The sequence below is a fragment of the Rhipicephalus sanguineus genome, unplaced genomic scaffold (genome assembly GCF_013339695.2).
Source record: "Rhipicephalus sanguineus isolate Rsan-2018 unplaced genomic scaffold, BIME_Rsan_1.4 Seq33, whole genome shotgun sequence".
NCBI lineage: Eukaryota > Metazoa > Arthropoda > Arachnida > Ixodida > Ixodidae > Rhipicephalus > Rhipicephalus sanguineus.
The window spans coordinates 1-14,182 of record NW_023615033.1 but is presented as its reverse complement, the minus strand read 5'-3'; the positions used below and the strand labels follow the sequence as shown (position 1 = coordinate 14,182).

The following is a 14,182-nucleotide window of genomic DNA, read 5'->3' as shown; positions in this document are numbered from 1 at the left end:
ACAAAGCTGTAACGTGACTTCCTTTCATTGTACAGGTATTATATCGCTACCCTTGGCGCTATCTGAAACAAGAAGCACAACACACTGACTTCCTTAGCAACCATTTCTTAGCAACGACGCCACGACGACGCCGTTATGGCTTCCGTGGACTCGTGATTTGCTTTCTCTAGTTTTCTCGTAGTTTTTCCGAGATGTTGATAAGACGACAAGGTGCCCCTCGGCTATCTCCTAATTGAAATCACTACGTCTTCTCCCCGGCGCTTCGTACTCTTCTCCGTTGCCATGGCCGCGGCGTCAATGAAGGCGGCTAAATGCGCTATAAGAGCCGAAATGAAGAAACAGCTCAAGGCGATGACAGCAGAGGACAGGCTCCGCCAGTCGAAGATCGTACTGGACAAGGTATTTACTAAACAGCATATTTGAATAATGACACGACGTACGTTCTCCCAGTCGTGTGCCGCAACTGACTGTTTTCACTTGCAGTTTGTAAACCATCGCCGCTACAAGGCAAGTAACCGAATATCCATTTTTGTGAACATGGAGACGGAAGTTTCGACGGAGCCCATCATTCGACATATCATCAATGACGGCAAGGAGTGTTTCATTCCAAAATACGAGTAAGCCGTAGCGCACTTTTTCTTTGTCAGCGTTCTTGTGTGGAACATTTCTCCCGGCGATATTTACGAAAGAGCTGTGGTTTCGCTTTCAAACTGCAGCGATCAGTCACGGCAAATGGACATGGTCAAACTTTCATCGCTCGAAGAACTAGAGAAGCTGCCAATGACGAAGTGGCGTATCAAGCAGCACACCGATTTCGATCCGCGTGAGGAAGCGCTTGTTACTGGTGAGAAATGTTACACACTGCCACAAGAACTTTTTTTTTTAATTTGATCTTCGCAGGTGATGTGTACACCTTAGTAGCAAATACGTGGCTTATTAACTCGGATGCGAACTCCTTATCAATGTTGACAAATGCGTATTTTATGTTTTATACTTGAGTTGGCAACTGCGCTGACCATATGAAAGGATACATTATACATTTTGTAAGAATACATGGAATGTGCAGAAACTTTTGCGTGTATGAACAATGAAAAGCCATTGCACGTAAATGAAATCAAGATGCATACAGGCTGACAGAGTTGCGCAGAATGTGCAGTCACCAACAAAATATCACTGGCGCATTGCTAACCTTGTGATGATGTGACGGACCAAATTCTGTGCATATGTTTTCTATACCAAGTGGTGTGGAGGAAGCGCTGGCTATAATCCCTTATCTTTATTTCAAGGTATCACACAGCAGATATCATGCACTCGAACTTCATTTATTAAACAGTTGTGTACTACATCTGGTGCATTGTATCCAAGTGGTTTATGACTTATTCACATCAGCCTGTGTGAAGATGCCCGCTATGGTGCTTTGCTGCTAAGCACAAATACGTGGATTTGATTTCTGGCCATGGCAGCCGCATTTTGATGAATGTGAAATGTAAAAACACCTGTGTTTTAAAAGAATCTCAGGTCGTGAAAAGTAATGTGGGCCGGTATTTTGTAGCGATGCCTTTTCTGTTGCTGACGCCTCTTCGTATTCCTCACGCCTGAACAATGGTCGTAGCGACGGTTATCAACTTTATCAGTCATGTGCGAGTGGTGGATAATAATTAAGACTAGCATAGGATCAGGCATAATGCATCGCTACAAAATACTGGCCCAGAAACTCCCACTATGGCATACCTTGTATTCATATTGTAGTTTTGGCATGTGAAATCCTGGAAGATAGAAAGGAGCTAATTTGCACTAAAGGGCTAAGGTGAGCTACTTGTCTGACTCGAAACGTGGCGTCTCAACCATGTGAAGTGCCTATACTCGCGGACAACTTTTCTTGGCAGTGAAGCGAAGCCTATAGCGCCAAATTGCGCGTATCCTACCGCTAATGAATGTAGTCCCACAGTTGTGTCCATATTTTCTGTGTGATATAAAAAATACTCCTTGATTTTCTACATGTAGCTGTTAAAGACAAGACACAGCACACACCAGCGAGATACTTTATACATTGTCACTTTGCGTTCTTGCACGCACGTCAGAAAGTCGCACCTTTTACGTGTGCCTCAAACGCTAAGCGGTGTCTGCGTTGATATGCAACGCTGATTGCGAGCAGCCATCGCTCTCCACAGAAGTACGAAACGCGCGCCAAGCCGGACTACTTCGTGTAGGAGTACATGTGCAGATGCTCCACCCCCATAGTTTTCCCTTCATTGCCAAGAAAAATTGTCTGCGAGTATAGTAGTGTTTTTGCCAGCTTGTTATGTCTCTTTCCTCTTGAACTTCACCTTCTCTCCCCTTTATTTTTTTAATATAGGTGGCATTGACCTTCTTGTGGTGCCCGCTGTAGCCTTCACAGCACAGGGTGCCCGTCTGGGCCATGGAAAAGGATACTACGATATCTACTACAGTCGATGCCTCAAAGCGCAAGCACAGAGGCCTTACACTATAGGCCTCTGCTTTCGCCAACAGCTCGTGCCATCCATACCATTAGACAACCATGACATGATTGTTGATGAGGTTCTCCATGCTTGATTGATGACAGGGTTCTTAGTTTTGTGATGTCGCGTTTATTTTGCTATTGTCACTGTTAATGATATGCGATGGGTAATAAAACAGGGATATACATATTTTTAAAAAATACTGTGTATTCATGCAGCCCTTTGTAAAATGCACATAATGGTATATCTCGATTGGTGCAGCCCTCACTGAGTGGGACAGATGCATGTGAGCACAACATCTGTTTTAGAGAAACAGTCTAGGAAGCATCAGCGTCATGAATCAAAATCACAATGATATTATAACTATAGCCAGTGTAGTGGCTATGACATAAAATTAAACGGCAGAGAAGTAGCCGCTTAATTTGGTGAGAATTTACACCAGAAATATTATAATGTGAGCAAGAGTGTTCTAGCGACCTTCCTGTACTGTTATTTACACTAGCTGAAAATTATGAATAGATGGTTAGTTTCTTACTATACTATTTACCTATGGGTGATAAAACAGGGATATATACATAGCCAGTGTAGTGACTATGGCATAAAATTAAACGGCAGAGAAGTAGCCGTTTAATTTGGTGAGAATTTACACCAGAAATATTTTAATGTGAGCAAGAGAGTTCTAGCCACCTTCCTGTACTGTTATTTACACTAGCTGAAAATTATGGATAGGTGGTTAGTTTTTTACTATACTATTTACCTATGGGTAATCAAACAGGGATATATACACACTTTTTAAAAAATATTGTGTTCATGCAGTCCTTTGCAAATTGCACATAATGGTACATCTCAATTGGTGCAACTCTCACTGATTGGGAAAGATGCACGTGAGCACATCTGCTTTGGAGAAATAGAGTATACCAAGAAACTAAGCATCTATTCATAATTTTCAGTTAGTGTAAATAACAGCCTAAGAAGTTGACTAGAACGCTCTTGTTCGGAGTAAAATATTTGTTGTAAATTCTCACCCAAATAATTGCTACTTCTCTGGCTTTTAACTTACTGCGCCATAGCTACATGTATGCCATAGCGACATATATGTATAGAAATAGTTTGTTTCATGTACTACACACTCATGTAATAATACAGTTAAGCTCAACAACATACGTGCAGATGGGGCAATTTTCACTCAGCAGAAATCTCCTGCTCTTAGAGTCAAGTCTTCACCATGTTCTTCCCCATGAATAATAAAACAATAAATGCATCAATATCAGAACTTTTGCAAGCAGTAATGGAAGATACTATTGTCTCGTAGAGACTGTACAGTTGGAAGCCATATGAAACTAAACAAATGTAGGCGTTCCAGAAGGCAGAGACCAGAAAATAGCTGAAAATACTAGAAATAGCTGATATACCAAAAAATGGAAACAAAGAAAGTAAAGGCACTGAGCTGTGCTCCTCCTAAGCTTTCAGAAAGCAGTGCTGTTCTTTACTCCTTCCCGAAAACCACTCCAGGTAACGAAAAAAAAAAAGCAATAGTGAATGAAGGGAAAGATTCAGTGCACACATTATAAGCTCTGTATGGAGCGTGGAATTAAATGCTCTTCAACATTTGCAACGTTTTAATCTGTTGCAATATATTCTCGAAGAAAAATTAATCGGCGACCAGCACAACTCTGGGCTAGATCTGGGCCACAGACCAGTTAACAAAACTTTAAACTTCATAACAAAGTATGGCCTCCGAGATTCTGTTCAATAAAAAAAAAGCATCCAAAAATGTTTGGGTAGTTTTTTTATTTTTAATTCTAAGCCCTATCTGTAAATATAAACCAACAACTTTTTTTTTAATATTAGAGCAATATAAAAATTAGTAGGTTTGAATAACACTTTCATTGCTATCATCATCATTGTCGAAGTCTCCATGTTTAAATGGAATGCAGCTGCTGCTGCGGCCCTGCGGCAGTTTTCTCGGGTAAGTGATCAAAATCTGCACGCATCTGATGGTTTCAGCCGCAACAGACCGACAGCTTGTCCGCTCTACCGTTCCTGATACCCTGTTCTTATTGCGTATGTTAGTATTTGTTGTCTCGCTGACCGTGTTTATTATGTTCATCCACGGTTTGTCATGTGCACCTTGATTTGATCCGCACTGCTCAGTTTTGCGCCTCTGTGTAACTCCCGCGTGCTATCTTCACTGCCATGAAAAATTGCAACAGAGGTCGATTACATAGAGCGCATTCGTGACATGTTTGGGGTTCGCTGCAGATCTCAAGGTGACCGCACACATTTGCTCACTGTCGACATAAACGACATAAACCCTGTCTATGTTTTACCAGTGAAGAGCTTACGCACTCGACTGCTGACCTGGAGGTCGCAGGATGGGATCGCGGCCGCGTCGGCCGCATTTCGATGGAGACGAAATGCGAGAAGCCCATGTACATAGATTTAGGTGCACATTAAGGAACACCAGATGGTCAAAATTTCCGGAGCCCTTCACTACGGCATCCCTCATAATCATATCGTGGTTTTGGGGCCTAAAAACGCAACAATTATTCAGAGCTAACGCTAAACGTGCGTAGAGTGGACCGAAAACGAATTCGCCTTTCTTTTTTGCAGGCATGCACGAGTAGTTCAACTGTCTACCATGACGTCCTTATATAGGAGGTGAGTCGAAACTCGAGCTGTACATAGCAGAGACACTAATGATGAAAAATCTGAGATCCAACACAGAAGCGATTTGGTGAACGTCAACTTTCTGATAAGTGCTTGCTTGGATGTAAATAACAGAATTCCTTGTGCTGCATTTCTGATACACCCTGTTTTCATTTACAGAGATCATTATTGTCACGGTAAACGTATCAGACTGCTCGGTGACCACGTTTCCTGACAGTCACCACTACGCATCATGGGATAACATAAACTCTAGGTAAGTGCCAGCGCTTATGTCTTGTGTCAAAAGTACTTGCTGTGATGATCAATAGAGCAATCCAACACCGAAGTGTACTTGAGGAGAATTAAGCTTTCCTGATGCTGCATCTATTGAGAGTTTAGGATCATGATGCTTTTGTTTTTCTAAAAGTCTGTTTTCGGTTTTCAGCACAAGTATGAACAAACTGCAGTGGAGCGATGGCAAACTCCTTGCCAAGAAAACACCGTGAGAAGGACCCAAAGATGTGCAGGTATGAAGACTGTTTACGTGCTACTTAGAGAGAGCTTAATGAAAACTAACAGACAATCAAGCCAAGGAAAGCATAGGGTATGTTATATGTGGTAATTGTGACATAAATGAGAAGAAATTAAAGTCGACGAAAAGATAACTTGCTGCTGGTAGGGACCGAACCTGCAATCTTCGAATAACACGTTCGATGCGCTACCAGTTGAGCAACGACGAAATGAGCTTCCACTTCTTTCGTTCATTCATAGCAAGGGTTTGTTCTGGCAGACTTCATGCCTTCAATTAGCACGCGAGGGATTATTGATCAGCTGCCAGCTCATAAAAAAACAGGTCACATGCTACATAATGCCAGCAGGCAGAAAAAGTGTTCCACACTCGCTGTCATGGCTAGATCTGCACTAAGTAACACTTCCAGGTTAAAATGAGCAGATATGCCCTATAAGGTGGACGGGAAGATGACCGCCGTCGTAGCTTAATTGGTAGAGAATCGGACGCGTTATTCGAAGGTCACAGATTCGAACCCTGCCGGCGGCAAGTTATCATTTCGTCCACTTTAATTTCTTCTCATTTATATCACAATTGCTACTAATAACATCCCCTATGCTTTCCTTGGCTTGATTGTCTGTTAGTTCTCTGTGTTGTCTAATCTAACACAGGAAAAACGAGCTTCTTGGGGAGGGCTTGAAGCATTGCAGAGTAGGACTATGTGTGAGGACATTCCTGGATCAAAGTTTTGAGTAGTCAAACGACTGAGGTTGCCAGCACGTAAAGGAAGCCCTGACATTCCGAGGGTTTAAAGGGATCCTGAAACATTTTGATGACGTTTCATGAAAGGATTCAGTTGTAGTGCAAGTCCTTAGGATCAGGGATCACCTTTGGGTGCATAGGAGGGCTCGAACTGCAGAATGAATCATTGCTTTTAATTTGCTTATAGTAATGTGTGTGTAAAAATCAGGCACTTAAACATGAGGTGAGCTATCGACTTGCGATTACAACATAGTAAAATACAAAAACTGAAAATGAAAGGAACTTGGGTTGACCGTGCTGATAGCATTGCATGAGCATGGTTTCTGCACACATCCAAGGAATGGCTGTACTACATAACGTTGGAGCTTAGTACAGTGGTCCTTGGTGCAGCTCTGTGGGAGGCAGTTACTCTTGTTGTCATCTTGTTGTCAGGAGGTCCATGATTCTTGGTGGAGTGGTGTGCATGTAACTTTTACACATCACCTTCACTGTCTCGCAAAAAGGGACTAGAGAGCCTGCTTACATGATACATATTCACGACATACTCGTTGCGTGCTGCAAATCGCTAGGTGAAGGCTTACATTTCCTTCATTTAGTAACAGTATGATGCTTGGTTATGTTGTACAAGTGTAGAGCCTATGCCTGATGTGCATGGAGGGGTGTGAATGTGTCACCTTTTGGTTTTTCAGATAGGCACGAGTTCTTCATGGTGGGAATCCTGAAGACTGCTACTCTCGGCAGTGCCATCTAGGAATTATTGTGAGTACTGTTGTCGTGTGCTATTTTCGTGTATCTGAGTGCTATTAGTTACCATGGTTTGTGTAACTCATCCGGGCATATATTCAAGTGATGAAAAATCTGAGATCCAACACAGAAGTGCTTTGGTGAATGTCAACTTTCTGATAAGTGCTTGCTAGACTGTTGAATATTGCGATTCCTTGGACTGCATTGTTTGACATGCCTTTTCATTTTCTTTTATGTAGAGGCCAATGTTATTGCAATGGATGTGATTTAGCATTGCTCGTGTTTCCCAAGGGTTTGCTACAAAAGCACCAGGAGACAAGATGACTTAGGTAGGTGCCAGCACTTCTTGTTGTGCTCAACGTGTTTATTGTGATGATTAGTAGAGCAATCCAACACCAAAATGTACTTGAGGAAAATTGTTTTACTGATTTTGCTTCTCTTGAGAGTGTAGGGTTAAAATGAGTTTGTGTATTTTAAAGACCTATTTGTTTTTTTTTTACAGCATCGTATCGTATGCAAGTGTGACTGCCCTTTCTGTGAAGGTGAGCACAGCGTTCTTAATTTAGCTAGATCAGAATGAATTGTTAAAGGGGCTCGCAACACTTTTTCAGCATGGCCGAAAACGTTGCTGATTGGAATTCACAATTTTTAAAAGTCTGCTAAAAATTGGTTTCTCTTCTTTCGACAAATGATGCCTTAAACCCAAATGACCGTGCCATAAACACAATGTCCACGGCCATTGGCTGATTTGAGCATCGTAAGCTGCATAGTTACCGCTGCCGCCACAAGGTGTCGCGGCAGGCCGTGCGCTCACTCACAATCACTCTGAAAGTAAGCTGCGGGTTTGAAGGGGAAAAAAACGAGCGCTCAAGGTCGAACGATCTATACCTGGCGACAACTTTCTGTGGCAGCACAGCTAAAGCTACGTGGGCGGAGCTTCTGCACATGTGTTACCACGCCAAGTAGTCCGTTCGCGGGTGATTTCGGTTTTGGTTTCGCGAGCGCATAGAACATGTGCGTTTTCATCCAAGTATTCATGGCTCATGATGTTATTTCGTAATTTATGCAGATAGTTTACTCACGGATGTAATCGAAATCTACCACATGACTTGATATACTTAAGGATGCAGCACACATACCTGGTATCACTGCTGAGCTCTTCTGCAAATCAAATAATGTAACGCTGTGCTAGCGGTTCAAGTCCACGTGCAAAGCGAGCACCATTTAGTATTGTTTACATTTCTTTTTTGGGAAAGCGATAGAACATTTTGTATTGCGAAGGAACGCAGGAATCAGCCTTATTAAAGCGGTCGGTTTTACTTTTCAAAGAAAAAAAGAAAAAGCCATGGCCCAGCAGTAACTGCCCAATTGGAAGTCTTACGCAAAGGTAACAAGCCATTTTCTGAATTTCGGTGCACACAGGTCGGCATCGTCGTTTTCCTACATTTGGAGATGCAATAACTTTCTGGAGACGCTCACGTTAAATTGGCAGGGGACGCGAAGGCATCGAAAAGCAGCGGATATCTTGGCTATGACCGGTCAGGAGCGGGCGTCTCACGTTTGCGATTACAAACGGGTGAAACGCGCTCCTTACTCCCGTGGTCAAGAATGCTTTTTTTTTTCACATTGAAGATCACGCTGTCAGTCGCACAATAGACATGAAAGCGTCTGTTGCCGAGGCAAAGCTGTGCACGGGTGATTTTGTCACCGTAAATCGCTCTCATAGCAAAGCGCCAAAACGCCTCCCGCCGTAGACGCCGACGGGCACAGTGTTAGACGCAATCTTCGGCTCGATCGTATCAGTAATAGTAGGCGACCAAAATACCGACCATGTATGCAACGCAATTTATGAAATGGGCCACTTATTTTACGTACTGTTTCCAATCGCAGTTTTGCTTTCAAACGGCTCTTCTTGCTGAAGACTTGCAGGTCGCCGTCGTCACTGTCAAGGTAGCTATCGCGATGAGAGAACCACTTGCGATGGTGGTATCACTTGCACACTTCTTTCTCGGTGATAGTATGGGCAAATCAACAAAATAATTCACAACGCAACGCTGTCTTCGTTTCTTTCTGGTCGATGAACACAGATCACCTAATGAACACGCGCTTATGCTCACTTGCAAGGTTCGATGTGCACCTGTTGCAGCCGAGTGACGCCATCGTTGTTTAGTGGGGACGGAAAACGTGAAATGGACACTAGAAAACTTGAAAACTCGAAAGAGCAAAAATCGCAAATTTTTTACGGGATATTCGTTCTTGCTTTCAATGCAACCAATCTTGAACGTAATACCTATTTCTTTTCTTTTTATGTTTTCTTTTATGCTACGTATTCAACAAAAGCTAGCGTTCGCGGACTACATACAGAAGCGTAGTAAAAAAGTGCGTGGTTCGGTTGCGTAGCCTTCGCTGTGCTGCGACAGAAAGTTGTCGCCAGGTATAGCTTCTTGTCCCATTGTCATCCCCCTGCCTCTGCATACCGTAAAATTCCGAGCAAGCCCGCCCCCCAACGAAGTCAAAATTGCTGGCAAAGTGGGGGGAGGGGGCTATCTCGGAACGGCATCAAAATGCAAGATGGCGGCAAAATTTTCGGGACAGAAAAAAAAACGCAGTGCGCATGGATTAAAATTTTATTACAGTGAACTTTATTTAGGCCCAGGATTTGTTGTAGCTTTTAATCGCTTTCAAAACCATCGAAAGACTCCTCCAAGTCAGTTGCAAAAAACAGGTCGCAGCATTCCGCTTGAAGTCCGCCGCGGTCTTCTGGCACCACAGCTCCAACAACGGCCAGTCCGCTGTGCAGGTCGCCGTCCTCCGAGCCATCGAGCGCGTTACTAATGCCACATCCCTTGAAGGACCGTGCCACTGCCTCCTCAGGTACAGCGGCCCACGCCTCGGCAACAAAATCGAGCAGATGTTGCCGCAACGGCTTCTTCAAGTTTCCTTTCGGTGTTCGCGCTTCCTCACGCATATACTGCTCCCACAAACGCTGCAAGGTGGACTTGAACGGCTTATTCCAATACACGTCAGCAGGCTGCAGGATGCTTGTGCACCCCGCAGGCACGTAAAGCACGTTGGTGTCATACTCCTCGAAGGCATTTGTGGCGGCTTGTGTCTTATGGATGGGCGCCTGGTCCAACACTAGTAAGTGTCGCACGTCATCAACGTTTGGGCCCCAGACTCTCGACAGCCACTCTTGCATTTTCTCCGATGTCATCCAGCCGTTTTTCGTCGCGGTGAGACAAACATTTGCTACGAATGGGAAAAGAGGTCAGCGTTGTGATAAAGCGAACTAGGCGACAATGTGACCCGTCGCCCCCATAAAAAAAAAATATTATTCGCACCTGGTATGCGAAGGCTCGCAAAGGCGCTGGCTGGAATTTTTCCGCTTTGCTCCTTGAAGATAATGAAGGCCGGGAGCTTGTGGCCGGCGGTGCAAGCAGCTAGGCAAACCATGAAGCCCCGCTGGGCACATCCAGTGTTCGCAATCCATATGGTGCTTTCACCGACCGCATTGTTCATCCTGTTGGCGGGGTTGTCGATTCGCACCATCGTCGGATCCATGGCCATGGCTATATAAGGTTAGCCGTTGCGCCGTCGCAGCGAGTTCGCGGAAGACCAAGAGGCACTTGCTGCCTCCGAAAGTTTCTCTGGCGTCTTGCCAGAGAAACTTTCGGGGGGGGCTTGCTCGGAATTTTACGGTAGCTTTCAGCACACTTGCTGGTACAAAAGTAGAGAAAGTGCTTAAAGCATCCGACAAGTCCCTGTAAGTCCGCTCGTACTTCATGGATCCTAAATTTTTTACGGCAGTTAATTTGTGAACCAATAAACTCCTTTAATGAAGACATTTGATAATTACTTAAAAAAGTGTTGCACGGCCCCTTGCAGGTGATGAAAAATACTGAGATCCAACACTGATACGAAATGAATTGATTATTCAGCCACTGATATCATTGCAATGCCTGGTCTTAGCAAGGAAGAACACTTTCAGAAGATTTGACACCTATGAAATTTTTCAGGGGTTCGATGCTGTAGACCGTGCCACGAAATGGGTGAAAGCCTGTTGGTGAGCTCCTTGGTCCTCTTATATGTGCTCTTTTTAACTTTGAGAAGAAAACGGGACAGCTTCGTGAAGTTTTTCTTAAATTTCTTTCAGCATTCTTGCTGTGATACATCTGCAAGAACTAAGCAATGCCATGGATGTCCATGTTCTGCACTGAAGATCCTGTCTCTGCAGAGAATGTGTGTTCGCCTCTGATGCAACTGTTAATAGGCACTTGTAGATGGCTTGCATGTGCATTGGTGGGTGCCATTCTAGAGCACTAGAGTTGGACTTTAGCAGATTAGGTCAAAACAAGCGTTTGTTCTGCTGGTGTTCCTCTGGCATAGCGGCTACAGTCTTCCGAGTGCAAGCTGCCTGTTGTACTGGTAGACAAGGATGTCACTTTGGCATGTATAATACAGCCATTTATGCAGCTGCAGTGTTCTGTGAAGTAGGTTTTCAATGTTGCTGTAATGCTTGCAGAATTGGCTTGCAAACCCTGCCTATTTGGCATTATTTGCACAGTATTATCTAGCTAGTGGCCGTGTGCGCTGCAGCTGTATCATTTGTATTTCCCTCTCGTTTGTGTGGCAATGTCATAATATTTTGTTGGCAGGGGGCCAAGCGAATCGCTTTCTTGCACTTTGAGTCGGATGACTTTGGCGATTTGAAAGTTTTCTTTCGCTTGTTTATTTCCACTTTTGTGTGTGCCTTCGTCTGAGCTCTGTTTGAGCTCTATTTGCATGCTTTTTGCCGTTAGTGTTAAACAACGGAGCAAGAATGTTTAGAAAGTGAAACTCTCATCGGTGTGGACGGCCAGTAGCATTAGAAAAGAAATACTGGATGTGCCGACGGAGGCGCATGCAGTGTTGCAATGCATGCGGTGTGTAATTCTAGCCACAGCAAGAACGAAAAAAAAAAAAATCTTATGGCTGGGCTACATGAACGAATGGTAGCAGCACACTTGACCTGTTGCCTTGGCAACCGAATCGGCTGCAAATTACTTTTTGGCCACCAGCGTGATGTATTGCAGAGTTTCCACTCCTGGAATTTTCTTGCTCTGTGGTGTTAACCAGTAGTCTGCATTTTGTTTATGAGCTTCCTCAAAAGGATTCTGCTAATTTGCTAAATTGTTATACAGTCGGTGGCTTTTAGCTTGATTTTGCTGTCACATAATGAAACAGTAGATGCTTTTTCAGTTCTTATTTGCTGGGATCCTTTAGAATTTTGTGCTGGTGATGTAGCATAAGTGACAGTGTGTGCAAAAATTGCCTTAGTACAAGCTTGTTGCTGTGGTGTAAATGTTATAGTTGTAGCAGATAAGTACACTGCTCCTGCATAAATTATACACTTTCAGTGCTCCTCTTTTCAGCGCTGTTTGTAGTGGCTGGATATGGAGGCACTGCTGATTAGTGTCATTGGCGAGAATATTCTTTCATGACAATTACAAAAGCTTCTTAGCTAATCTAATTTTGCTAAACGTCCTTTACTCCAGCTTACTTAGTGATATGGTGCTTGCTTTATGTAGTTTTTCATTGTATATGAATAGAAAACTGCCAGCTTCAGTTAGTTTCTAATGAAAGCCTGTCAATTTTCAATATATATAAAAAAATAGGGAAGGAAGCATTATATTTCAAATTAATATTTAAGTCTTTTATTAGGGTAATAGATATTCAGCAATATAAATAAAGAAAAATAAAGAAGTAACTTGACAGTAAGCAACAGAAAGGTTTTAAAGGAGTACTGACACAAAAATTATGCATCTTTTCTGTTGCATTAAGTAGCTAATGACCCACTTATCACAGAAACCTTGTTTGCTTGAGTGCAGTACAATTAATTATCTGGAGACACATTTATAGTGCCGAGTTGCAGTTCTGGTTTCGTGTGGCTCCGAAAGAGGCAGGACCGGGTTGGTCATGTAAATACATCTGGCCTCTGCCCGCACAAAACAGTGACGTAAAGCGTGCATGGGAAGGCTTGAATGGCAGTGCTGCGTTGACAAGTGTAGCAGAGAACACATGCAAAAAGCATGGAAGTCAACACAAACTTGTGGCATAGGTGGTTGTTGGTTGTTTACATTAAAACGAAGTTGATGTGAATGTTGCGAGGTGCTCTGTCTCGTGTTCAGTGTGCGGCATACACTGCAGAAATTTATGTTAAATACGTTCTTGGCTATACTTGCCATTTAATATCGTGTAATTTATTTATTTGGAAATATTTCAGATCTAGAGAGCCTTGGATGGCAAAGCTAAAGGCAGAACGTGTCTGTGTGTCCGCGCAAACTTATCTCGCAAGTTATCTTTCCTTTAAAATTTGTGTCGGTACTCCTTTTAGAATCTTCTCAGACATCTTTTGCCACCGCTATGTTAAAAGGTTGCACATGCATTGTGACTGGGCCACCACATCACGACTACCTGTACCGCTTGGCTCTGTTGTACTGATGAAGATATTAAAGTGCTAATAATTTATCACCTTTTCTCATATAGTCAAGAAGAGCTACCAACAAATTCGCAGAAAATTGTCTGTAGATATGATTAACGAGTCGGCTAACGTGGTGAAAGATGATATGCCTCGAGGACGGCCCGGCAGCTAGACTCAGTGTTATTTCCTTTTGCAGTTTGGCGGTTCTCAAAGGTACATCCGGCCCAGTTTATACAAGCGTATCGGAGGCTGACTGACGAGCAGTGCATGGAGGTGTTTCCTAGTCATCGTGAGAGGTGGCGTGTGCGGACAGTGGTTGAGGCCTTGGAGACTTATCCAACGCAGACCATCCGTGGCATGGCTCAACTCATCGGCATGTCTAAGACTCGTGTGTACGAGACACTAAGAGATGCTTTTTCCAAGCTCGAAGATTATTGTTACTATTGAATAATTACTATTGTTGCCAAAGATGTAAATAAAAGATGCAGAGTAATCCTGTCATGTGTTCAGTCATTCTTAATTATACATCTTAATAGTTCAGTTTTTGATGTTTGCTTAGATGTGAAATTCATTTGAGAA

The 14,182-nt window shown here is 43.3% G+C and overlaps 1 protein-coding gene and 1 long non-coding RNA gene across 3 annotated transcripts; both read left to right on the top strand.

The window, feature by feature from the left end:
* Positions 1–150: 150 nt before the first annotated feature.
* LOC119377050 (5-formyltetrahydrofolate cyclo-ligase) lies at positions 151–2,682 on the top strand. Its single transcript, XM_037646676.2, has 4 exons — positions 151–399; positions 484–617; positions 717–844; positions 2,357–2,682. Exons 1-4 carry the CDS (start codon positions 283–285, stop codon positions 2,572–2,574), a joined length of 597 nt encoding a protein of 198 aa, XP_037502604.1. The 5' UTR covers positions 151–282; the 3' UTR covers positions 2,575–2,682.
* A 1,716-nt stretch (positions 2,683–4,398) lies between these two features.
* On the top strand, positions 4,399–14,096 carry LOC119377051 (uncharacterized). Of its 2 annotated transcripts, none has more exons than XR_005180737.2 (10): positions 4,399–4,449; positions 5,094–5,141; positions 5,310–5,403; positions 5,575–5,656; positions 7,089–7,158; positions 7,383–7,472; positions 7,646–7,685; positions 11,160–11,206; positions 11,297–11,382; positions 13,800–14,096. It is a non-coding gene; the product is annotated as an uncharacterized LOC119377051 (long non-coding RNA). The 2 variants fall into 2 exon arrangements; XR_005180738.2 differs by having other exon boundaries at positions 4,432–4,544.
* Positions 14,097–14,182: the final 86 nt, after the last annotated feature.

Excerpts from the sequence above, each read along its gene's own strand:
- LOC119377050 (XM_037646676.2), top strand. The coding sequence starts at position 283 with ATGGCCGCGGCGTCAATGAAGGCGGCTAAATGCGCTATAAGAGCCGAA. Across the intron at positions 400-483 it reads CGAAGATCGTACTGGACAAG|TTTGTAAACCATCGCCGCTA; the intron begins GTATTTACTAAA and ends TTTCACTTGCAG. Across the intron at positions 618-716 it reads TGTTTCATTCCAAAATACGA|CGATCAGTCACGGCAAATGG; the intron begins GTAAGCCGTAGC and ends TTCAAACTGCAG.